Raw genomic sequence first — 26,853 nt, forward strand, 5'->3', positions numbered from 1 at the left:
TAGAAACTATGTGTTATATTTATAGTTGTCAATCTGAAGAAAAGAACGTCGGAGAAAAGGACGTGTGCCTTCAGATCGATATCTCAAAAACTTAGGCCCTAATGCGCGTATCTACAGAGAAACGAACAAACGGACATGGCTAAATCCACTCAGCTCGGCACGCTGATCATTTATAAATGTATATATATATGATTTTTAGAGTCTCTAACGTTTCCTTCTGGGCATAACAAACTTCTTGGCAGACTTAATATACCCTGTTCTGAGCATAAAAATCAAGCAATGAAAAACAGTACATTGTCAACTATTTATTATCTGATTGAATTGTTTCTATTAAAACAACAGTAACAAGCAAAAAATCGTAAGAAGAATTAACTGCGCCACTCACTTTCTTATGATAGATTACACTTACTTAGGAATGTAACTGCGAATTCCCACTTTAAATCTTTCATAACATCTACCATTTCTTATCAGGTATCTTATCAAACGTGCACGCTTACAGCAGCGCTAATATTGCCATCAGTAACGCTGGTAGCACAAATGCCGAGATAACTAAAATACCGCCTAGATTATTACGACGATTATTACGTTCGCACAGTTTTTGCCATTCGTATTTGTATTGCTAATCGCTCAGCATTTGGCGTCGTCGAATATCGTTGAGCACTGTTTTGCTCTTTATGCTTTCTTGTTAATTTTGTACATGCATACATCGACCGAATCGGACTCAATCATTTCGTGAATTTACTTCAACGCGTTCGGTAGGGTAGTGGCGCACCTGTCAAGTCGAAATTAAACAAGTTTTTGCTGAGCAGCTGTTCGCTTCGACGTTGACGATACATACATACAAATAAGCCTATCCAAAGGGGGCATACCTTTACTAGGTATTGAAAATACATATATTCTACATTATTTGTCCATTCTACTTGTGTTTTCACATTTGTTGCATATAAAGTGCAATGCTGTTATAATACTTTGCAGAACTGACTAGAAATGTTTTTATGAATTAAAAGATTTTCGCTTGTTTATATATAAACAACAAAACAAAAGTGCAATAAATTATTTACGTGGCAATGTACATTGCTAAGACCAAACAAAGCTTTGTTATAAACAATTTACCAAATACTGGTAGCACCTACTCGTTTTGAACGAGTTGAGTGAAAGATGTGACAAAACAAAAGAAAATGTTAAGGAAATAGAAGGGCAACGGCAGCAAGTGTAAAATTCGAGTATGTGTCAGTTTTAATTTTAAACGTTTTTGCAGTAGAAAATTAAAAATTCAATGATATTGCTTACTTTAAGTATTTGAACTCTTGAAATTTGAGTATTTGTAAAAAAAATAGTTGGTAAAAAATGTCTGCTTTCTACATACGAAAGAAAAATAAATAAAGCTTTAAATTTAAAAGTGTTAAACCTTTCGCAAGTTAAAGCTCCAGGAAAACAATGGCCTTAGATTGCATTGAAATGCCAACTCGCTAACCGCCATTTTTCCGCAGCTAATCGGCTAGTCTGCATGGCCTAAAGCAAGAGGTGAATGGCGGTGGCACATTGAAATGGCACTAGTGCATATACATATATTTATATGTAAATACGTGTGCACTGTTATGTTTCTATGTATATGTGGTATGAGCGCACAGTTCGCTGACCTTCGCTTTTCAATTAAGAGCGAAAGTTCAAGTCGCCAAAAAAAAAATCATTGCTTACACAAAAAGAATGCCAAATTCGTTGAAAAGGAAGAAGGCATACGTGTTTTTACTAGGTCAATAATACACAAGTGTTGTTTCGTAAGAGTACACGCATTTTATAAGTGTAATTGTATATTTTTTGCAATTAACAAAAGATATCCAATAATTTTGCCGCGTAAGTTAGTTTGAATAATCGTGAATATTTGGTTACAACCACCAGTTGAGCGCATGCACAGGGCACACGCACACTTTTTGTTGTTTTTCACATTTTGGATGGTGTTTTTTATTTGCTTTTGTTAACTAATGTATTTATGCCAGTCTTGTAAAAGCTACACTTTTAACTGCTCAAATTATTAGTACGAACATGAATAAGGAATAAAATAAAATAACGTATTGTATTTTGTTTTTGCCTTGTTTGAAACCCAACGTTCTTTAAAACATTTATACCAATTGCAATAACATAAGAATAATAAGGAAGTATTTTTTAGTGTTATCTGTATAAAACTACTGCAATTCGTTTCTTCGGCAGTTGATGATCGTGGAGTTTTGTTATTTGGAAATTTGTGAACTGCTATTTACCATTTCGAACCAAAATGAAATATTTCGGTGGAGTTGAAGGGTGAGTATAAACAATTAGAACTAAAGTTTTATTATTTAATAATATAACAATACATATTTGGCATGGGTAAATATGTACATTCATATGTACTTTCTAGTATTTTCAGTTTGAAATTTCGATTAAAATTAAAAACCTTATATAAGTTAAACGAAACATTTTTCAAACTTAACGATTTTTTTTCAAAAAAACGAACACATTATAGGGCATTTTTTTTTAAAAAGTGTACAATAAATATTATTTTTTGTTTAATTTATTCAGAAAATTGTAGTTGATTTGTTAATTAAAAAAATTGTAGCAGTTGTTAATTTCAGTATTCATATATGCAATATTTAGCATAATTTTCTTCCAGATTAGATTAAGTTGAAGTTTGAGGAATGCACTGCGACATGTGGTCTAGGATTAGTGAAGCTGCTGGGTTAATGATTGTAATATTGCCTGGCTCCTTCTTCTTTCGTTTGCGGGGTAATCCAGGAGTAACTTTTCTCTGGGAACTGCCAGTGGCGTTTTCTACTGGTTCTTTCCTCTTTGCGTAGCTCCTTTCGTACTGTGTGGGGACCCACTGTGAAGAACGGTCCTGGTCCTCTAGCTCATTTCCATTGATTCCTCTGTACCCAGATATCTATGCTAAGATATAAGGTATCTATAAACATCAAGCTAATATGAAAATCAGTAAATAATTTAAAGCGCTTAGATGTTAAAAGTATTGGCATTAGCGAGGTTTTGTTTAAAATATTATCAAACCTCGTTCAAACTTTTATGTTTGCACATCGATTTATCCTTTAATAAAATGTTTTGAAAACGGATTTCGTAAAAAGTCTGTTATAACAAATTTGCTTGCATTTGTAAACCATGTATCAGTGGGTTTTAGGGAGAATAAGCATACTGATGTTATATACAGTGAATTTAGAGTTCACTTTTTACTCGACTTAAAAACTTACAAAAACTTGATTTTTGGTTTTCAGTCGAGATTTCTTTAATAGGTATATTCTAATTTCAATAAAAGAGTCGAGTGATATTTAATGATATCCTTTCAGATACAACTAATGTCTCCACAAGGTTTAAGGTCATCCTGGCCCCAATTCCGTTCTAGTTATTTATTGGTTATATTATAATAATAAATATATCTTTGAAGACTTATAAATAAGTAATAAAAATATACATTAACAGAATTTAATGAACTATAATAAACGGCGATTCATTTTGAATTTGTGTTAAAGATTTTTCTGCTTAAAAATATCTCAAATTCAAAAACCAAAAAAAAAAACAATTATTAATACCATAGATGAATACAGGTAATGATCGAAAGACTAGTCAAACTTTCCATTTGTGACAAAACGAGGGCTACCCACATAAAAAGTTGTCTTTGTGCAAAAATCAACACCCTTTTCATACCTCCGAAACTATTCAACTTAAAATATTCGGAGAATATTTTCAAATACATGTACATTCGTATATATGCAAAAAAAAAAATTTGATAATTTGAAATTCACAAGCGGATATAATCCTTCAAACAGTTTCGTTACTAGTGTAATAAAAATAATATGCTCTTGAATTTTAAAAATATAAGACAGTGTGCTTTTTCATTCGTACCGTCACCGCTCTCTTTAGGTAATAAAACACTATAGCCTACAGCACGTATTTAACTCTACTCAAAGCTTAATTTTAGTCTTCATGTTAATACCATGCTATTCATAGCTAAATGTGCTTTAAATTTTTTTAAACGTTGTACTAATGAATTTAGAGATCCGTATGTTACTAAAAATTTTCTTACAACTTTGATTAGGCCTATATTTGAATACGGATCTGTGGTAAAGAATCCGAGTTAACAAATTCATTCTAACAAGTTAGAGTCTGTTTAAAAAACAACTTTTACTTTTAGCCTTAGGGCATTTCCGATGGGATTCTAGGTTAAGCCTTCCTCATCCTAATCACAATAAATGAAATCGTAAAGATTTATTATAACGTAATTTTAGGTATTAGCTGTTGGAATATTTGTTTCTTTAGATGAGCAGTTTTAGATCTTGACGCATAAAAACTATTTTGCCTTTCATGACTCGGCTAATTCGGCGGATCGCACTCCTCGTGTCGGTTGAGCGGGAGAAGGGTAATTGTTGGTTTATTATTATTATTACTTGAAGAAATACAAGCTTTAAGTAAAAAATCCCCGCAAAAAATTACGAAAGAGAAAAAATATAAATAAAATATTCAATACATATGAACTATGTATAAGTAAGTACCATATATTTGCAATTCTCAATGATACCAAATTCATATATAAATTCCAGATTCATTTTGTATTTGTCACTCTATTGTAACAATTTCATCATGCATCAATTGACAGTAATAACAACAATTATTCTTGTTGGTGTTTTATCGAAACAAGTGGTTTGTGTTAAAACACCCATGAGTTGCACAGATAACAAAAATGTGTACGAAAATTATATTAAGTGTATACATATATACATATTACATTATGTACATCAGCTTCGGCTTAAAAGCAAAACAAACGTATATATATATATATATTTCATCATGAGTAAAGTAACGTTTTATATTGCTCTCCTCCTCTCTACTTCTTCTGTTAACTTATGTAAAGTGATGTTACGTTATTTTGCATTTTAGGCAACGATATGTTTGTTTTTTTTAGACATTATGGTTAAGGACTTAACTCTCTTATATAGACAAAAAAATAGAATGGATTGCCATAAAATAAAAATGATTTCGGCCAAGTAACCGTCACGGATGGCCCGAATATTTTCGACAACTTTTTGCAGCAATTGGGGCCGTATGTCAGCAATAACGCTTTTTTCTGGTCGTTCGACTTCGTTTCTTGCATCAGTTGGATTTTGTAAGCCCCCAAACTAAAATCCTTCCGCAAAATCTTCCAATTTGGTATTTTATTAAGTTATATTATAGATCGTAGACTCACCTAGTTTTATTACTAAATTATTTACGTTTTATAGGGAAATTATTATACAGGCTATATTGGAGAAAAAGAAAGGGTTGGGCTAATTGAGTTAATTTTGGCATTGCTGGGGTATACTTGAAATCATATTTTCAAACAATTTTATAAAAATATAACTTACACATTGAACGACATGTTCGGCATAAGGTTTGATAATATAACGAACATCAATATATGTAGTATTTGGGAGTGGTATCTTATGTTAGGTATATGAGAGATAGGGTAGTATTGACCTGATATTATCTATTTTTGACAATGCAACTGAATTTCATTAAAGTACCTCACATACCATGACTAACATGTATGGAGTAAAATCAACCGGATGTTTGAAAATTTTGTGATTAGTTATATAGGGGCTAGGGCAAGTTTTCACCCGATTTTACTTATTTTCGGCAATTTCGAAATCTTTATATTAGGTATATGGGAGCTAAGGTAAATATTGACCCGATTCAACCAACGACAAACTATCATCAGAAAAGCATTCTCTCCGAATTTTAGTTATTAACATATCTCACACATTGACCGATATTTTCGGTAAAAAGTCAACTATAGGCACTGGGATCCACATATTTGGTACCTAGGTTTAAGCCTGATATATTAATTGGTGCTTTATTTGTATACAGGAATATAAAAGAATCAGGTAAATTTTAAAATTGTGTTATATGGGAAGTAGGCGTGGGTCCCGAGATATGCGATCTCAAATCCGAAATTTTATTAGATATTACAATAGATGAATATAGGTAATGATCGAAGGACTAGTTAAAATTTTGATTTTTGACAAATTGGCGGCGTCCCAAAAAAATCGTATATATGTTGAGAAAAAATGTGCACTTAAAAAATCGGAATTATTATTTTAAATCTTATTTTTTCGTTCGTTACCGAGAAGTTTGTATCTCACTTTATCTTACAGTGGTCCGCTATCGGCAATCCCGCAAATAAGCAGTTTCTTGGGGAGAAAAGGAAGTTTGCAAAGTTTCAAATCGGTATCTCAAATGCTGAAATACTAGTTATTATATATACAGACAGACCGGCAGGCGGATATGGCTAAATCAATCCAGTTCGTTATGCTGATCATCTATATATTACTTTATTGGGCCTTCGACGTTTCCTTCTGGATCTTCAAACTTCGTGGTAAACTTAATATACCTTTTTCAGGGTATAAATATATTTGACAGTTTTGAATTTAATAAAAAGTCATTAAGAATTATATAATACATATTTTTCTAATTCGTTCTCACACTTTCGACACCTACTGTATCTCACAACAATGTAAGCTACTATCAGTTATCACTAACTGCACTATAGCTTTGAACTATTTTTGAACTTGTTGTTGCTTGTTGGCATACCTTCTACATACTATGGTTAGTCGTCACAATCGAAATAAATCGTAATAGATTACAACAAAAATGCACTTAAATGATATAGCTGTGAGCTTAAATGGGTTCTGAGAGGGGTTTCAATTTACGACAAGTGGGTATTTAAACACTTTTGCCGCAATTCATAGCTACATTATTGCAAATGCGTAATAATGCATTTATTGTTGCAAAAATAGAAGAAAAAAAACTGAATAACATATGATAAGGAAAATAAAAGAAAAAAGCAGGGAAATATTTGTTATATAAATTCAATCAAAGGGCTTAAATTTAATATATAGGGTATATGAAGAAAAGGATAACCAAAGAAACGGAAATCAATTTGCTAGGGATATGGTCAATTTTATATAATACATATTCACCGGCTAACTCGCACTATTTTAAGAAAATTAATTTCATGAAAATATTGATCAACATAAACGGTGTGACGTCGGTAGAAAGTTGGAAATCTTAAATTATGATATCTTACATATTGGCCGAAATTCTTGTTTTAGGTATATGGTTGACCCGATTTCAATCATTTTTGGCATCTCAACATATTATTACCGAAAATAATTTTTCCGATTTTGTTAAGATAGCACACTTATTGACCGAAATATACAATATTAAATGGTATAATGTGGGACTACAAGAAGTTTTTAACACAAAGGCATATTATTATTTGAAAAATATTCTCTCTATATTTAAATTATATACCTCTGAGATTGAGCGATATTTTCGGTTAAAAGTCAGCCATAAACACTGGGGTCCAGACATTCGGTATCTGGGGGTTTGAAAAGTTATTTTCCAATTTCGACAATTTATGGACGTAAGAAGGCATACCTTAGAGGCAATTTCAATGGTTCTGGTTTTGTAAAAGAATCAGATGGAATTTAATATTGTAATCTGCTTTAGTCAGATTTCATTCACTTTCACATTGTAACCTATGCATAAATGACAGTGCGTCAAACTAGGTCGAAATTAGCAAATTCCTGATCCGATCATTTTGATACATGCGAGGCGTGTTCATAGGAAAAGGTAAATTTTGTTTTTTCACGGGCTATGTACATTCGATTATCGATATTTTTTTGTTATAATCGGACAGATATGTTCATCATGTGCTTGTATTATGCTAGAACCAGTCACCGACGCAAAACCGTAGACCGAATCAGCTGATACGACCTATCTTAAGACAGTGCAATGTAAATGAACACTCACCACCGCTTCTACCATCCGCTTTTACAGACCGTACGGTAGGATATCCGCGAAAACTGGATTTTACCCTTAGAAACGAGTGAGCTAATTGATTTCTTGCAACGCAGGGTTGCCAGTCTTGATATTTTGTAGTAATTGAAAAATAACATTAAATATATTAGAAATATTCTTAAACTAACTCAAAATCACAGTCGAATACATTTTTAATAGGTAGGCTATTTTTAATAGTTGGATTTTAGTTTTGAGCTTTTACATTATGACAAATTATAACTAAAAAACTAAATGTGTGAAAAATCGTGTATACAAATTGAACAACGGCAACATTGGTCAAATGAAAACAAAAGAGAACAACAGATTTCTACGTTGCGTCTAGGGGCATAACTTTTGGCAAATTTGGTTTGAAACGGGCGGTAAGTACGCAAGAACGGAATGTCGGTGAATGTTTCCAGCGTTAGGAGCCAATTTCGATTAGTAGTTTGTTTTTCACAATAGAAAATGGATCATAGAATATGTTAAATTTTGCGTTAAAAATGGAATAAATTGCTCCAAGAAACTTGAAATATTGACTGTGAACGGTGAGTTTATAAGTGGCAAAAGGCCGAGAACATGTTGATGACAATGAGCAATCTGGAGGTGCGATCACGTCAACAAGCGAAGAAAACATCGAAACAGTGAAAAAATTGTTCTTGAAAATCGTCGAATCACTATTAGGGAAGTTACAGAATTTAAATTTTGAGCAATGCACCAGCTCACACATCAATGCTTTTTTGTGATTTTTTGGCCAAAAACAAAACCGTAATCATGCCTCCCGGCGACTTTTTCCTATTCCCAAAGCAGAAGAAACCAATGAAAGAAAAACGGTTTGTCATAGTTGATGAGATCAAATCAGAATCGAGGAAAGAGCTGATGGCCATACCGATAAGCACATTTCAGAAGTGCTTCAAAAATTCGAAAAAGCGTTGTCGCAAGTATATTATATCCAAGGGGGATTACTTTGAAGAGGACAAAATAGATATTGACGAATAAATAAGTACTTTTCAAAAATATTCAAAATTCAAACAACATTTCAGTGAAGAAAACTATTATACTCTGTGGCAACATGTTGCGGGAGTATAAAAAATATTTTAGTAATAACACATTTATGGTGCATATTTTTAATTTTTTTTTTAGTTTTATTTTCACTTAATTCCAACGCAATTTTTAGAACCCAAATTTAAACTTATTGCTATTTAAAAATAACCAAGCAACATTATTTAAATGACCGAAATTGTGCGCGTTAACCTTTCTTGGTTGCTCAATTAAGGCCTTTGCCGCGTACGTCACAATTAATCTTGATTGATACAGAATTCTTCCAATTAAAAAGACGACCAATAATTACATATGTTTTCATACACATCTACACTATTCATATATTTATGTATGCATGTATATATGTACGTAGTTTTGTACACTTGTACTTTCATTGGAGGACATATTCATCTATAATATTTCATCAATTCAATTAATCGCACGAGTTACACACTCATTCACACGCGTTCCAGCATCTACATATACAAAAACGTATACATACTGATACACATATGTACATAGTAAGTGCATGCACTGTTCCTTTTATAGACACTTACTTTTCTTACAATAATTGGCAATTGCTAAGGTTTGCATAAAAATAGAGTTACAAGCATCGTGTATACATATGTACATACAAATATTTATGTATGAAAAAAGCCATTAGTCGCTTGACAGGCCTCTTAATTGACAAAAGCAGAGATTTTACTTAGCAACAACACAGGTTGCCTAGTTTTTTCAATTAGAGTTTTGGGCAGGCCCCCTATGTGAACGAGATGAAAATTATCAAATCTAATAACTAGCTTACAGTAGCTACCGCAATATAGGTCCTCGCAATTTGCTACAACATCAAAAATGTATTTATAAATGGAATGTGTAATGACACAAATGAGTGGAGGGTTTTAAGATAACTGCCAGACATGATAAGCTAAGAGGTTTATCTGTCTGTGAAGTGGAAATTTTTTACATTAAATCAACTTAGTGAACACGTTTTTGGGGAGTACGAAAACTGACACACGTATAAACGTTACAACTAGTTATAGCAAGAAATTTTCCTATAGAAGTCTGATGTAGTGAATTAAGGGTACACGTTACTTAAAAATAAATTATTTATCTAATATCTCCTTTTTGATATAATTTATCGGCTCAAGAACCTATTGAAATAACTATGCGAATAGTTCTACAAGACTTTTTGCAATAAGGTGGAGGTCTTATTGGAGTTGTCTTAGAGAATTCCACAATTTGAATTAGGGCGTAGCAGAAGATTGGGTCAAAAATATTTATTGTAATTGAAGGGTATAATCGTTCTTTAATAAAATACACATATTTTGGTTTAAATGAATTGGAGTTGCAGGAAATTTTTTCTTGGCTCCATTTAATTTATTTTAAAATATCTACTTAAGGCTGCTTTCGGTCAAAGAAACGTCAAGCTCCCTTGAATTCCTTTCGCCGCATCCTTAGTATACTGGGTTTTGAAGGTATTGAAAACTTCTCGACACTTTGAGGGTTTGATATTAGTTGCCTCGATAGATTTGTGTTGGGCTTAAACCGTTTCGTAGATATAAGAGGTTCTATTGATCTAGGACTTGTTAGCAGCACAAAGGACCAGTGTTTCAACTTTCCAAGTAGAATCCCGCGATCTCCAATGCGAGGATCAGCCCCGAAACCTAACCTAACCTAGGAGGTTCTATTAATAAGTACCTAAAGTTATAGATATTCTGTACTAATATTATAAAGAGGAAATATTTGATTCTTTGTTTGTTTGAATTGAATAGTCTACGAAACTACTTGAAATTTTTTCACCGTTGGGAGTCTACATTCTCTCTATTGAATATAGGCTATATAATATTTTCAAAAAAGTCCTTACGAAAACGCCAATAATGTAAAAAATTACCTAAAAGATTCCTTACATCGCGTGCGCTACGAATATTATGATTATATATAGAATAAAATAATGTACAACGACCTTGCAGAACATATAATTATCTACAAAAGTACTCAGACAGCATGTCTAACTGTTATAATTACGTCACAAGAAACGTTATTTTATTAAAATTTCGCCTTGGTAAAAGCTCTTATTTGTACCTTAGTATTACTATTTATCCAACATTAATTACTTCATTCAATAATTTTATATAACTTTTTGAATTTTCGATTCGGACTTTCCATTAGAAAGATATCACTAATTTAAAAATATAAGTATTAGAAATAAGTCGCATGGTGAGCGGCAACCCGCTCGGCTAGGCGCCACGGGAGGGGTGTCAATGTCATGATATAAAGGGCAACGCGGCTCACTCGCCCAATGGGAATTAAATATTTGTAAATAATATTCGATGTTCACATCTCATCGTCTATATGAGGTCCTCTTTCCACTAGTGGGATGGCAAATGGAGTGATTTGCTAGTGAAAAGTATCTTGTAAACTCCAGCAATATAATAATAAAAACAACAAAAGTTCAAAAATTAAATATTTTATGGTTTTCGAACATTATTTTGCGAAAAAATATAAACATTTTTAAAAACTATCTCTTACGATTTAATGTTGAACTTTTACCTCGAATAACGGGTCAACTCAGCAAAAAATCATTTTTAGTAGATTGTTAAATTCCCTACAAGAATTTTCACTAAACAAGAATTTGTTCAAATGCAGTAAACGTCCAAACAAAATAAGATATCGAAGTTGACACCCAAAACAACCCCGCCTCCCAAATCGGAGAGTTATTATTACTAATACCTTTTTCCGCTATGACAGGTCCACAAAAGTACTACACTGTTTTATTAAGCATGATTATTTCCCATTCTCACAAAAAGCAAAGTTTTTAAGATGTTTATCGGGGCAATCCTTTTAGTAGTAATTCTTACGGCCGATCTCCGAAATCGAGTTCAATAATGTAATGTTTTTAATACCGAAGTAAGTACGGGGAACAAACCAGTTATTGTGAGTTAAGAAAACCCCATTACAAGTATATATTATTCGATTTAAATTCCCACTACACCATGTCCTAAGTTAAGAACCAGAATGGAACATTATTATTGCTTTGTATTAATTCAGTAAAAGAAACGCAGCAAATGATAAGATAATATCAAATATTTGTATAGGTTGAATGAGAAGTCGTAAAAGTATACTGATATTTAAAGACTTTTAACATTTCAATGAATGAATCTGGTAATATTTATGCTCATCTCTTTACAGTGGTGCCACACACTCACGTCTGGTAATCTGCGATGAGAATGGAAAATCACTTGCGTTAACCTCTGGTCTCGGCACAAACCATTGGATGGTCGGTATACCGGAAGTAGCGCGCAGAATAGCCGATATGGTGGAGCGCGCCAAAGAAGAAGCTTGCATTGCGCACGAGGTGCGTCTAACCAGTTTGGGATTGAGTCTCAGCGGCTGCGAACAGGTGAATAGCATACAATACAGCTATGAATAAATTAAAATTTCTAATTTGGTGATCCGTTTTGTCTCGTTTGTTTGCATTTAATACCGTACGCTTAGCAAAATAAGCCAAAATACTAAATTCTTCGTTTTCAAGGTTATCTCAAGCGTCGTCATCACCATAGTTACTCGTTTGCAATACAGAATTTATGTATGAAATAGTTCTTTGCCTTAAACACAGCTAACTTTTTCCTGATAGCCAAAATAATTTGAGATTTTTTCTTTTGTCCAACAGGAAGCCACAAATGAAGATCTTAAGAAGGAGATGTTCAAAGCCTTCCCTGGTCTTGCAGAGAGTTATGTCGTTTGTAGCGACACTATGGGCAGTGTTTTCACTGCTTCACCGATTGGAGGTATGGTCGTGATTAGCGGCACGGGTTCGAATGCTCTGTTACGTAATCCAGATGGCAGCACATATACTTGCGGTGGCTGGGGGCATTTTATGGGCGATGAGGGTAGTGGTGAGTACAGACTATTATGCTAAGAACCTTTCATACGCTTCGCAGTACTAGACTGAGCTGGCTATCCAAATCTAGACATTATTATACCTTAGGAAATTGCATAAGTAATGTGATAAGTAGAAGAAACAACGTGCAGATGGAAAACTGGGTGGTTTTAGTATAAGATCTTGAGAAATTAGCCTTTGCCTTCGACCAAATAAACAAGGTTCTTATAAAATATGACGATAATAAAGAAAAATTTGCTTTTCATTCGATTTAAATCTGATCTAATGAAAAAACCCGAATCCACTAATTGAATACAGTATACCTCTCATTTGTTCTCCTAACCTCAAAGCATAGTTCTTTTGTTTCAATGCTGCTAAAATTCTATCGCCAGTCAAGAGCGAGCAGGTCTGATATAGTTATTTTGTTACATATTTTAGATCAAAGAAGGACTTGAACTACCATCTAAAATCGATAAATTAAGAAAAGCCGCCGGGAAATACTATACGACTTGTAGAACCATTCAAATCTCGAATAACAGCCCTCAAGTTGGGTCTAAGTTACAAAATACTTTAGTTGAAGTCGGAGAAACAACACTTGCCCGAATCTAAATGTGGGGTTCGTTTAGAAAATGAATACAGAACATTCAATCATATTAATTATAGGGAATTCTAATAAGCTTTTCTTACATAAAACTAAAGAGGTTATATCCTCAGTTTCCATAAGGTTTGTAGAATTGCGGAATATTTGATAGACATTGAACGTGTATAAAAAGGGTTCCCTGTGGCTTTTTTGTTTTCGAAACTGAAAACTCCACTTCGGTAAGCCCTTTATGAGTCGTAAACAAACAGCTGCAAAACACACGCTAATTGACATATGGAGATCAAAATTCACACGAACATAAAACAAGGTTGTACCATTCTAGGAAAAAAGACTTGGTTTGAGCGCGCAGTTTAAATTGGTCAAACGAAATTTGATCTTGGGTGTATACCACATTTCATTCATTACTTGAAGCCTGTCTTCTCTCCTCAAACCTTATATATTAATTTAATCTACTTTTCTCCCTTACTAGCTTTCTACATCGCACATCGAGCTATGAAAATGGTTTTCGACGACATGGACAATCTGAGAAAATCACCTTACCCCATCGAACGCCTCTGGGAGGTTATCAAGCAACACTTCAATGTCGATACACGCTTCGACCTACTGCCACACTGTTATGCCAACTTCGATAAGCCGTTCTTTGCGAGCCTCTGCAAGAAGATCGCACACGCAGCCGATCAAGATGATGAGCTCGCCAAATCCATATTCAACGATTCCGGTGCGTGTGTAGCGCGTAGCATAGCGGCATTGACGCCCAAAGTACAAGATGAACTCGTCAAAACCGGCGAATTGAGCGTGGTGTGTGTGGGCTCCGTGTGGCATAGCTGGCATTTGCTAAAGGACGGTTTCGAACGCGAGATGTGCAAGCATGACGTGCCATTCAATCTGAAATTGGTCACCATAACGAAGAGTATGGCATATGGCGCTTGCTATCTGGCCGCTGACGCGATCAACTATCGACTGCCGCGCAATTATCTGGATAACTTCGATGTCATGTATCACTATCGCACAACACAGAAGGCAACAAATGGTCACAGTAATGGCACACAGCGTGTTTTATCGACGGAAAGTGTTTCGGTGCATGCCTAGAACTGCGTAAAGAACACAAAACAGTAGTATCAATGCTATAAGTTAAGAATATCGAGTAACTATTTGTTGAGTCGCTCCAAATTCCATAGGTTAGTACCTACACATATACATACTTGTATAGACCGTAACAAAATTTACTACTTGTAGTTGTAGTCTTAGTTAAACAAATAAACAAATATAACTAATAATTTCGCTTTTTATCAAAATCAAATTGATTCGTATCATTCAACGTCACTTCGTCAACTGTTCGGTTTTCCACGCGCCAACGCCACACTTAACACTGAATTGTAAAAATCAAGGTTATTGCGCCATGCCTCCGTCTATATGTTCGTCGGCATACTATATTATTCTGATAAGCAAGTTTTGTGCAACAACATCAATGCCATAATATAAACTTATAAGCACTCTGATATCGCTTGCTGGTCGCGGAAGTGCGCTTGTAGTATTTACAGCTATTTATGCACAATGTAACGCGTACGGTCATTAAGGTAGGTAGGTTTATGGTAGGTTATAATTATATAGAAATTCTCATATTCGGTTAATAGAGATTAGGAAAAGATAGGACTGCTCCAAATACTTCAGATTGCTTTCATATAGTGTAACATTGGTACGGAATACTGGTCTTCTGGGCGTACAATAAAAGTCCCAATTCAAACTACAGCACTATGGAATATACAATGAACGTAGCTTTTTGAAGTGAAATGTTTATTCTTCTGGCTATGGACGTCTATTATGTAACTACTTATCCCATATAGAGCGACCCAATAATACCTTTGTGAAGCAAATGCCTTAGCGAGTATTACTTCAAGTCCTTGCCAACACAAAAAGATAATCGATAGTTTATGAACCGGAAATGATAACTGGGCCGAATATCTCTTGATCCAGTCAGAAAAGATCAAGCTCGATTTGAATGCGCACATCGATTTTTGGCAATCAATCTATAAAATGAAATCTAGTAAAACCGACAGATAAAATAATTACACTAGTTTACAGTCATTTTGCGACTGTGTACGTGAAAATTTTTTGAACTCAAATACGTAATCAACCAAAAATACCTCAACAGAAATTTTTCCTTAAGATTTGTTGAGTCGTGTTATTTGCATCTCGCCAAACATGCATACCTTTATTAACTCTAATTGAGCAGACCTTTACCTCACCATTACCACGGATGTAATATTGGGTACTATCGATTCTGCAAATGATTCAAGTCTGATTTAGTCCTATTCACTCCATATGGATTCACAATTTTACACCAGGTCAATCCAAGAATTATGCCTCATGGCGAACCGAACTCAGAAGTTCGACAACTGTTAAATCCGATCCGAGGAAATGCACACGTAATAGAAACCTAATAGGTGGAAATACTATAAATACGTGTGTCGTTCGTCATTTGAGTTAAGAAACTGGTGAAGTAACATAAAATGAGGTCATCTGCATTGAAGAACTATACTCAAAAGAAACCTTCAAAAACTCCATAATTTCTTAAAAAGGATTCTGCAAATAAACTATTTTTTATGACTTCCCGACATTTACCTGGAACTTCTGTCTTCTTAGAGAATAGGCCTTTGGCCAGCTTACAACTTCTTACAAAATACAAGATGCCAACGCCGTTGTTGTTGTTGTAACGGTTACCTAGTATCCGTTTGGGTGATAAATTCCAGATTGGTTGTCGTCGAGGTCATCTAACGGGAGGCCCAGGAAACGAGCTGTTTCGACAGGGTCGGACCATAGGGAGAAGGGTGTTAGATGAGTGGGTTTTGTTGGGCATGCAAAGAGGTGGTTAGTGTCATGCGGAGACTCATTGTACGCAGTGTAAGTAGGAGTTTAACCTGCTACAGTATCCAGAACGAAGTTGCGCGAGGGTCACTCTGGTTTCGCGAGGCAACTCGAGCTCTACGTCTGCTATGGGTGGTGGTTTGACTCGTATTACGCCATTCACTGAGAGGGAGTCTGTGAAGGTGTTGATAGCTCCACTGTGAATGGCGGTCAGTGCCTGTCTGAAGTTCGTTGCGTCCGAAGTCCGGTCGGCGTACTGTCTAATGTCGTCGACGTAATCAAGGAAAGACCTCTTGATGTTCCTAGGAGGCGGCTCCGCTACAGGCAGGCGACTACAGGGGTTGTTTCTACGAAAACACCCCAGTAGAAACTGCTTGGAGAGGAGCTCGTTGTGTTCCTTAACCGGAAGCATACGGGCCCACTATGTAGGTGTTCGATTGGAGATATCAAGAGGCATCCCGTGATAGTCCGGAGTGCAGTGTTCTGACAGGTCTGAAGCTTCTTCTTCTGCGTGTCACTGCATCCAGGCGACGATATTGGCGCTGCGTAATTTAGGACCGGCCGGCCGATTGCCTTGTATGTTGCCAACAACGCTTCTTTGTCTTTTCCCCACGAACTGCCGGCAAGCGACTTGAGGATTTTGTTGCGGCTCTGTACTTAAGCAGTTATCGCGGTCGTGTGAGGAGTGAAAGAGCACAGACTGTCCATAGTGACGCCTAAAATTTTAGGGTTATTGACTGTCGGAATTTTTGTGCCATCGACTGAAATGTTCAGGTCCAGTCTGTACTCCTTCGTCCAATTTGTGAAGATAGTCGCTGTGGATTTAGTGGGAGGGAGTGTTAGGTTCCTTGCAGAGAAGAAGCGAGAAAGATCGGAGAGGTAGCTGTTTACTTTTGAACACATGCCATCGATTAAATTGCCCGACGTCAATATCGTACAGTCATCAGCGTACGAGGTCACTGAAATTCCCGCTGGTGGCTGGGGGAGTTTCGAAATATAGAAATTAAACAGTAGTGTGGAGAGGACACCGCCCTGCGGAACCCCCTGTTTAATTTTCCTAAGTTTGGAGTTTTGACCTCGACCGTGGAGGTCCTATCTTGGCCACTCGACTGGAGTGGCAGCGCAGTGCGCGAATATGGTGCAGGTTGCACAGCCGTTGAGGCAGATGTCGCATTATTGCGTTGACAGCATGGGGCCACGTAACTTGTGGTCCACTCCCTATGTGTCTTAAGGCCTGAACAGGTCTTAAGATGGCTCCATCCATTGCATGTATTGCACCTAACCGAGGTGGAGTTTGGATGGAACCTTTTAGCGCAAACGCAGCAGTAGAATTCCTCGGGGCCCGGGTTTGAATCGATGCCAGCACGGGTCAGGACGATACGGAGCAACTCTGCTGCTAGGCGTTGCTCCAATGACGACAAACTTTATCTAAAACTCACAGATCCAAACAGGGTTAGATCGCCGAAATAACAGCCTTTGGCCGGATAAAATCGGTATCGCAGAACCGGCTGTTGTGGGAATCGACGCCAACGCCATCAACCATGCCGGCTGAAGGGGGCTTATAACGTCACTCACACCACTAACTCAGCGGCAATGTAAAGACATTCTTAAAGTATGGTTACTGAATTTTTGGAGGGAGTCTCTTCCAACGAACACATTTGTGAACCGGATTCCGATCGGAGATGATGGAACCAGCGAATTAGTTGGATCTCGTCAGTAAGGCCTGAAGTCTGTATCTTAGATCTATAAGAAAAACATTTTTTGCGAAAATTGTAGGACTCCACGCACTGACGACGAAGCCTTTGAATAGCACCACAGTTACCATAGGTCTAAGGACCAAATTTACAGTCGATTAAAGATTGTCTTGGAGTAATGACGTCATTATAGTTCAGCGAATCAAAATACACCAGCTACCCATGCAAGCTGCCGAGCTAACAAACTTTGGTCGTATATAAATTCGATTCCACTCCGATTAGGCAGTCCCGACTGTTATGGAATCGGGGCTTTCACTTCGATTTTACCAAGAAGTAGAACTCACTTCTTCTATCATCTAATTATCAATTCGTTTATTATTACAAAACAATTCTTGAATATAAAACCATCCGGTTCGCACACAAAACACTTTCGTTTCGTTAGAAAATGTGTAAAACTGTGTTTATTTATCAGCATTTTTAAATATTTGGAATAATGTTTTGCCTACTCTGTCATTTATTAATTTGACGTAAATGCAATTGTTATGCGCACGCGTACTTTCTTTGCTTAACATTACGTTTTTAATTGGCATTTTGCTCTCAGCGTTGACTGCGGCTTAAACAATTCCATGCAAGCGAAATTACCGGAAAATATGTTTGAACTTTTTGTTGTTGTTGTTTTTGGTTTTGCGCCATAACGGCACTACTTAATATGTGTGTGTAAATAATTGGTTATTATTGTAATTGTTGTAAACATGGTTAGCTATTTAAAGCCAAATACAATTTCTTTTTGTTTGCCCGTTTTTTTTTGTTGTATAATCTTTGGCCTACTTATTAACTCTCGCCCCTCCGCTTTGCCTAGCATACAACAGCCAATCAATCGTATATAAATTTGTTGTATTTATATGATAAATTGCAAGTTCAAATGCTTTAATACTAGAGTATTATTTATATAAATAAATATTTTGTTTAAAATTTGAGAAATGTTTCATTGTTTGTGTATTTCATGTATACCTTTCTTTCATATTGTATATTATGTTAAACTTCGTGTGTATGTATGTGTGTGTGTGTGTTTGTTTGTTTTAACTTGAACGAAATGCCTACTGTTTGACTAATACATACGAAATATTATATTTTATAAATTCATTAAAGTTTATGCTTATATGTATGTGTACCTAGCATACCGTTACAATATTTTATAATAATAATAATAATATGTTAATAATTAATAATATTTATAGATAGAGGTTAATAATTAGAATGGTGTATTCGCTCAATTGTTCGTCATGCTCTGACGCAGTTTGTTCGGATCTTGGTAGTGCGATGAAATCATCGTCGGATGCTGTGGCGGCGGAAAACAGCGCACGTGCTCTACGTTCGAGCCCTCGCCGTCGCCACCCTTCAGATATTTATTGAGTATAGCAAATATTTGTGAGTTTAATACTTGAAAGCGGCGTATGCGATCGACCATGCGTTTCAGTTTCTAAAAATTAAATAAATAAAAATTAAAAAAATAAATAAATTTATATTTATAAATACAATATTAAAATTTTCTTCGCACTTACAATGCCCTTGACGTCTTCGTCCTTGCCGTCCACGCGTTGTACGCGCAGAATGTGATAGCAAAAATCTAAAGCCTCAAAACGTCGCTGTTGACCCAGCAATACGATCATAGCGCAGCCGGCCCAATTTAAGCCCTCACCGAAGAGCTCTTCGATGGTATACTCTGTGCCGCGCACCGGTATACAGTAGACAAATTGTAAAGCCGACCATAAGCGATGGAATTCCGAGCATTCGTCAACGTGTATGATGCCGTTAGCTGGCGGTGGCCCGCTCCAAACAGGATCATCCAAATAGCTTTTGATGCGATTGAGTATTACCTCGAAAATGCTCAGGCCACAGCAGAGACGTTCGCGTGTAAGTAAATCACCTTCACGCGCAATCATCGCTTGCTGGCGGGAAGGAGTAATAATAAAATAATATAAAAATATAACAAATAACACTCACTTTTGCATTGCCAATTTTCTCCACGTTAGACACGATCTGCAGGTTTGCGAATTGCGCCTCGAAACGTTTCTGCTTGGCCTCGGGCTTTTCATTTTCTGCGGAGAGAATTTAAAAAAATCAGAAATGCATAAAAATATATTCAAAAATTAAGCAACAATACCTTTGCAGAATGGACGCGGGAATATATTCTGGAAGAGCGCCGCATGCAGCAGATCACACACTTCTTCCTGCGAGAGCGCCTGTTCGATGAGCAAGCAGAATATAATGCAATTGCCCAGTTCACGGAAGGACTGGAAAAGATCGGTTTTCGTTTCAGGATACTGCACAATATCGGTAAGATGCGCTTGGTAGTAGCTGAGTACGCCCGGAGAGCCATATTCGCAGCGCGGCAATTTGCACGACTTCGGCATAGCGCCCATTAGGGTTTTGGTGAATTGCAGCAGCGTGCCCTGTATTTGCAGCTTCACGATATCTTTTAGTATGATATCAATGACGACAGCAATACCCTGATAGCCGAGCAGCCGACACATGGCGTGGAAGTGGGGTGCACCGATGAAACCCGTGTACTGACCATATTGCGTCGAGTAGGCGGCATTTAACTGCTTTGAGCCCCACAGATAGAAATGTGCCATTTGTGGTGGCTTCTCGCGTTGTATGGGCTGTGATGAGGCCAAATTTACTTTGCTACGCACGAACCTGAATAAAGAGAGAAAATATTATTAATACTTGTAATTATTGAAAAATATTTTTTAATAAATTTAAAAAATTTAAGTAAAAACAAATTAAGACAATTCAATATAAATATTAAAAAAAATAATTATTATTATAATAATAAAAAAATATAAAAAAATAAATAAATTTAAAAAATAATAAACATATATAAAAATAATAATTAAAATAATAAAAATTAATAAAAAAAAAAATATACAATAGTTAAAAAGATACATATGTATGTACATACATATTGAACAATACTAAGGAAATATGGAACAATAAGTAAATATTTAACAATAAAATATTTAGCAGAAAACATAAAACAATAAATGGAAATAAAAATAAAAAATACGGAAAAAATGAAAATTAAACATCACGTAAATATTAAACAATAAAATTAAAGAAAAGAGAAAATTAACATAAATAATATTGAAAATAGAAATATTAATACAATTTCATGAAAAAGTGTTTGGTAAACAATATAATATATATATATATATGGGAAATGAAATAACATGAAAAAACTAAATAAGCAAATAAATCATTAAATCATAAATAAAAATTATCATAACAATTTTAAACAAAAATATAAATGTTAGCAAAAAATAATCATTAAATCAAAAAGGAAAAAGTTCGAATGAACCAAAAAATTATTATTAAACAAAAATTTCAAGTAAACAAAAATAATAACAGAAAAAACAAATATTAAACTAAAAGGAATTGCATAAGAAAATATACATTAAAAAGAAAACAAAATTTTTACAAAAAAACAAGAAAAAACGTTAACTGCGGTTGCACCGAAGCTATAATACACTTCACAAATACAAAGGTTCCTTACAAGAACTTGCTTCCGATCTAATTTCGTGAAGATACCTCGTCAAATGAAAAAGTTTTCCATGCAATCACTTTCCTCCGATCGTTCAGTTAATATGGGAGCTATGTATATACTGATCCGATCTAAACAATTTCTTTGGAAATGATATTGTTGCTTTAGGAAATAACTCATACAAAATTTCGTGAAGATATATCGTCAAATAAAAAAGTTTTCCATACAAGCATTTAATTCCGACTGTTCAGTTTGTATGGCAGCTATATGCTACAGTGGTCCGATATCGGCCGTTCCGACAAATGAGCAGCTTTTTAATGAGGATAGCTTAAAAACTGAGGAACTAGTTCGCGTATATACAGACAGACAGACGGCCATGGCTAAATCCACTGAGCTCATCATGCTGATCATTTATGTATATATTTTATAGGGTCTCCGACATTTCCTTCTGGGTGTTAAAAACTACGTGGCAAACTTATTATACCCTGTTCAGGGTATAATAATATTCAATCATTAATACCAAATTGTAAATAAAATATATACATATATGCATATAAAAACTAAGTTTAAAATATATTAACTAAAATAAAAAATCTGCTCAAAATAATAATAAATGATAATAAGAAAGGATAAATAAAAGGATAATAATAAAGGACCAAAAAAATCTAAATAAACTAAAAAAATAAAAAATAATAATAATAATTAATTATGAATAAAAAAAAAATACTATGTAAAATATTAAAAATTAAATTAAAAAAATTAAAATCCAAACAATAAAAGATATTAAAAAAAATTAAAATAAAAAGCAAAAATATATTAATAAGTAATTGAACGCAAAATTTAACTTATTAAATAGAAGTAAAATTTCATTCAGTAAACACCCTACCGATTAGTTGCCGCATTGTAACAATAGTTCACCAAAAAATCATAATTTAATTCCACGAACACATGCAAAGTGATGCGCCCATAAGGTGCTAAGACGTTGTGGTTTGCCTCCTTCACCATAGCATCAAAATTATCTAACGCCAAGTGCTTGCTAAGCAATTTGTGGCAAATGCGGTTAGCCTCCAAGAGACCTTCGAGTTCCTATGAAAGAAAGAAATAATAAATAAATAAGTGAAATTATGATTCATATTATTATCACAAAATTCGCATTTTTCGCGTGGCAAATTTACTCACCACAATACCCGTTATATCATTGCCTTCAAATCGGCAGATCGCTAATTCAACACTCTTGTGCATATTTGCATTTATGCGCTGATTTATGAGCTTATTCAAGTCAATGGAACGACCTAGAGGAGAAAATCAATAAATTGTTATATTTTATTATATTCGAATAAAACTAAATTGCTAATACAAAAAAAAAACACAATCAAATAATAATAAAAAAAAACAATCAAATAAAAAAAAAAACAATCAAATAAAAAAAAAACAATCAAATAAAAAAAAAAAACAATCAAATAAAAAAAAAAAAAACAATCAAATAAAAAAAAAACAATCAAATAAATAAAAAGAGAAAAAACAATCAAATAAATAAAAAGAGAAAAAACAATCAAATAAATAAAAAAAAACACAATCAAATAAAAAAAAACAATCAACTAAATAAAAAAAACAATCAAATAAAAAAAAAACAATCGAATAAATAAAAAAAAACAATCAAATAAAAAAAAAACATCAAATAAAAAAAAAAACACAATCAAATAAAAAAAAACAATCAACTAAATAAAAAAAACAATCAAATAAAAAAAAAACAATCAAATAAATAAAAAAAAAACAATCAAATAAAAAAAAACAATCAAATAAAAAAAAACAATCAAATAAAAAAGAAAAAAAATCAAATAAATAAAAAATAAATTAAATAAATAAAAAAAAACAATCAAATAAATAAAAAAAAAACAATCAAATAAATACAAAAAAATAATGAAAAAAAAAAATAAAAATAAAAAAAATAAATAAAAAACAATCAAAAAAAATTTTTTTTATTTAATAAAAAATTTAAGTACATTAAAAAATATTCAATTAATTAAAAAAAAATTAAATAAAAACACTAAAAATTAATAAATTATATTAAAAAATAATTAATTAAATTTAACTAATAAGAATAAATAAAAAATTTTAATTTAATTAAATTAGAATCAATGATGAATGAATGAATGATGATTAAAAAATTCTCATTTGCTGATAACCTTTATCTGAGCACTACTATAACTACATTCCCTCTACTAACCTAGTAATTGCACATGCCGTTGCTTCAGCAGCGTTTCATAGCGGTTATTACGCGGATACGAATGGAAATTAAAGCCCAGCACCTCGCACTCCAAGCGAAAACGTTTGTCCAGAAAGATACTAAGTGTAAAAACAAAATGCAATAATATTTCCAATTTCCAATTCAACAACGTGCACATACCTGCCCGCCAATTGCTTGTAGTGCGCAAAAATCTGTTCACTCAATTTATAAACGAATTGATCAAAGCATAAATTGACCTCGGCCTCTACTTCGTCATACAGAAATTGCTTGCGAAACACGGTTAAGGCATAATGTGCCGAATCGTTATACAAATCCAATGGGTATAGAACGAATCTGCAAATAAATTGTAATATAAGAAACTGACTACTAGTTACTATAACAAAATCACTCACTCCATCATCGATGGCTCCTTCGTTTGCAGTATGTGATCGGTTAATATCCATGGCATAGACATCTCAATCGGGAATTGTATACGCTTCTCCATGGTGATTAGATCTTTGCATTCCTCATTGTGTTGATGTTTCACCATGCACTTGTTCACCTTACGACCCATAGTCATTTCCAAGTAAAACTCACGATACCACAATTGTGAAAGATCACAACATTTTTGTAGCGTATCGCTGAAGTTCAGCAGATAGCTCCAATAGAATGAGGTTTTGTGGAACGTATCGATTTGCATAAGGCAATTGCCGTCAATGTCCTTACGTAACGTGCGTTTGCCACCGCTTTTATCAGCGATTAATGACTCAAGCATAGTACGCACCATATAAAGTTGCGTCGATGATGGACCGACATTCAAGCGTGGCACTTGCACGCGAAAACCCCCATCGGGATCCTTCTTACCCTTCGCAGCCGGGTCGTCTGAGGGCTCATGGCCTTTCTGCCAATCGGCAGAGGTCTCACGTACCGACATTATAATACTGCGTATCAAATCCTTCTTGTTTTTCACCGATTTACGTAGTGGCTCACGCAGCGTGAGCTGCACAAAGTCCTGCAGCTCGGCGTATATATTACGGCGTATCGCCTCACACAACACCGTCTCGATGCGTGCCATCAGAACCTGAAATTTTTGCGAAAATTACAATCCTTTTAATAATAATTGGAGATTTTGAAGGCTATAAGCATCTACCTGCAATCCCTTGATCATTGCAATTACTTCGATGAGCGCGAATTTCTCTTCCGAAGTATAATTGTAGCGTGTTGCACGTTCATATTCCTCGGCTTCTACGGGGCATTCTTTATTTTGATGATGATCTGTTGGATGCAGCAGCTTCCATGAGTACAATTCCGTTACAACACTGGTCCACTCGGAGAGCAATTGCAGTCCACGCAGCGCCAAATCGGATGTGGCACGATTTTCGGCGTCTGTGGGATTTTCTTTCACTGTCGTGGTGACTTCGTTGGTGTAGCGTGCCAACTCAGAGATGTATTTAACGTGATCTTCCCGTATTTGCGGCAAATGCACCATCAAATCGGCTTGTGGACTAATTGCATTTGAACTAGACAGTGGCCATTTGCTCGAGTCGTAATGCTTGCTACGTTTGATGTAATTAAAGGGTGCAATTTGCATATCACCAAATAATGGTACGACTTCCAAATTTTTAAATATTCGATCTATGCGGTCCAAGCGTATTTTTTTCTTTTGATCCAATTTATTTATGTTGCAACCATCACTGTCCATGAGAAAAAGACCGAACCCCATTACTTTCACTAGCATATGTTTTTCTTCGGGCGTCAAATACATTTTTGTCTCAAACATGTGCACACAAATGTTTACCACATCCGAGAGTAGATCTTCGTAGCCAACAATTTTCTCAAGTGTATCTTTGACGGTATCTCGTATTTTGTTTTGCGTGGCAAGAAACATGGATAAATTTTGAGACTCCTGCAGCGTGTGTGAATCGGACATCACTTTGAGAAATTGTGCCGCACGTCGATATGTACTGTAGTCATTTTTCACACTCGATTTCATATTTTTCAATTCGTCCAAGACAGCAAACATGTTGATAAATTTGCCCAATGTTAATAGATAAGCTTCTGATACGAAATCCTTACGCTTTTCTGTATGACAAAGGCGCTTTACCTCGCCTGAAAATGCTTCAATAGCTTTACGCTGTGAATTAAAAAGGGTATATTTATTATAGAGTTCTTGAGGTATTGTATTTATTTACCCACTTGGAAGTACATGAAATTAAGTAATTTGTTTACTTCCGGTGCCAATACCTCGACCGTTTTTTCATATATTTCCACACGATTGGGTTGCTCATTGGATTTCGGTTGAGGTATTGCACGCGAGCAGCAGCGCCAAGTATAAAGCATGACAGCATGTTTTTGTCCCTCTTCAAGCAGAACGTTCTGTAAAAAAAATTTGTTAAAATTTTATTTTTGAGCACAATAATTAGTGCATATGGATATTACTCACCAGATTAGCATGCGTTGTGGCTTCTTCAATATATTTAGCTATACCCGTTACAAATCCATTGCGATCTTCAAAGTTCGTATCAAAATTGGCTTTATAAATTATTGAACATGGTTGCGCCTCAATACAAGGCTGCTCATCGGGCAGCGACAGCTCATCGAGTACTTCCACATTGGATAGCGCATCGGCCAATGTGATCTTTTCCGTCATTTTGCAAAATAATTTACACTGCAACGAATTTAGAATGCAAATGAAAACATTAATGCGATGATGCAAGCATTGATGATGTGCTCATTGTTTGCAACAACTGCAAGTGCAAAAATCATCGATTGGAAACTGGGCGGGTCTCGCGTCGGCCAACGAGATAAGGGTTTATATTACTGCAACACACTTTGATATGCCTGGTTTTTGCTTATGCTTTTAACGGGGCGTTTAGGGGGAAACTGAACTTCAATGGTTAGCACACACTTTTCGTTATGTTTTGTTAACTTTTACTCACATTAAATTTTCTAAAATTGTTATTTATTTACGCGACTGCCATTTGATGTGTAAGCACAAACGGATAATTTTTGACGTGCACAACACACACACTTACAATAAGAAATTTGTCAAATTGGAAATGTCATTTATCAGACAATGCCTACGTTCATTGTATAAAATATTGGTATATACATTAGTGAAATTTGATGTGGAAAATAATTTAG

At 34.8% G+C, this 26,853-nt stretch overlaps 2 protein-coding genes across 7 annotated transcripts; one reads left to right on the top strand and one right to left on the bottom strand.

The window, feature by feature from the left end:
* Positions 1–706: 706 nt before the first annotated feature.
* Nagk (N-acetylglucosamine kinase) lies at positions 707–14,656 on the top strand. Of its 5 annotated transcripts, none has more exons than XM_036368791.2 (5): positions 707–878; positions 2,168–2,298; positions 12,088–12,298; positions 12,569–12,794; positions 13,849–14,656. In XM_036368791.2, exons 2-5 carry the CDS (start codon positions 2,273–2,275, stop codon positions 14,466–14,468), a joined length of 1,083 nt encoding a protein of 360 aa, XP_036224684.2. In that variant the 5' UTR covers positions 707–878; positions 2,168–2,272; the 3' UTR covers positions 14,469–14,656. The 5 variants fall into 5 exon arrangements, with proteins under 5 accessions (XP_036224684.2, XP_036224687.2, XP_069961575.1 ...); XM_036368794.2 differs by having other exon boundaries at positions 2,209–2,298; XM_036368792.2 differs by lacking the exon at positions 707–878 and adding an exon at positions 1,033–1,223.
* A 4,254-nt stretch (positions 14,657–18,910) lies between these two features.
* Positions 18,911–26,762, bottom strand: Cyfip (Cytoplasmic FMR1-interacting protein Sra-1). Of its 2 annotated transcripts, XM_036368781.2 has the most exons (13): positions 26,649–26,762; positions 26,153–26,377; positions 25,906–26,085; positions 24,860–25,843; positions 24,123–24,790; positions 23,890–24,063; positions 23,710–23,828; positions 22,662–22,774; positions 22,369–22,568; positions 20,103–20,638; positions 19,943–20,037; positions 19,501–19,887; positions 18,911–19,418 (listed from the first exon to the last, which is right to left on the bottom strand). In XM_036368781.2, the coding sequence occupies exons 2-13, from the start codon at positions 26,357–26,359 to the stop codon at positions 19,209–19,211; spliced, it is 3,873 nt and encodes a 1,290-aa protein (XP_036224674.1). In that variant the 5' UTR covers positions 26,360–26,377; positions 26,649–26,762; the 3' UTR covers positions 18,911–19,208. The 2 variants fall into 2 exon arrangements, with proteins under 2 accessions (XP_036224674.1, XP_069961576.1); XM_070105475.1 differs by lacking the exon at positions 26,649–26,762 and having other exon boundaries at positions 26,153–26,636.
* Positions 26,763–26,853: the final 91 nt, after the last annotated feature.

Source organism: Bactrocera oleae, chromosome 2 (genome assembly GCF_042242935.1).
Source record: "Bactrocera oleae isolate idBacOlea1 chromosome 2, idBacOlea1, whole genome shotgun sequence".
Lineage (NCBI taxonomy): Eukaryota > Metazoa > Arthropoda > Insecta > Diptera > Tephritidae > Bactrocera > Bactrocera oleae.

Bases quoted from the DNA above. Each gene is read 5' to 3' on its own strand.
- Cyfip (XM_036368781.2), bottom strand. From the start codon at position 26,359: ATGACGGAAAAGATCACATTGGCCGATGCGCTATCCAATGTGGAAGTA. The intron at 19,888-19,942 runs GTGAGTGTTATT...CCTTCCCGCCAG, and splicing joins AGAAAATTGGCAATGCAAAA to CAAGCGATGATTGCGCGTGA. The intron at 19,419-19,500 runs GTAAGTGCGAAG...TTTAATTTTTAG, and splicing joins ACGAAGACGTCAAGGGCATT to AAACTGAAACGCATGGTCGA.
- Nagk (XM_036368791.2), top strand. From the start codon at position 2,273: ATGAAATATTTCGGTGGAGTTGAAGG. The intron at 2,299-12,087 runs GTGAGTATAAAC...ATCTCTTTACAG, and splicing joins TATTTCGGTGGAGTTGAAGG to TGGTGCCACACACTCACGTC. The intron at 12,795-13,848 runs GTGAGTACAGAC...CTCCCTTACTAG, and splicing joins TATGGGCGATGAGGGTAGTG to CTTTCTACATCGCACATCGA.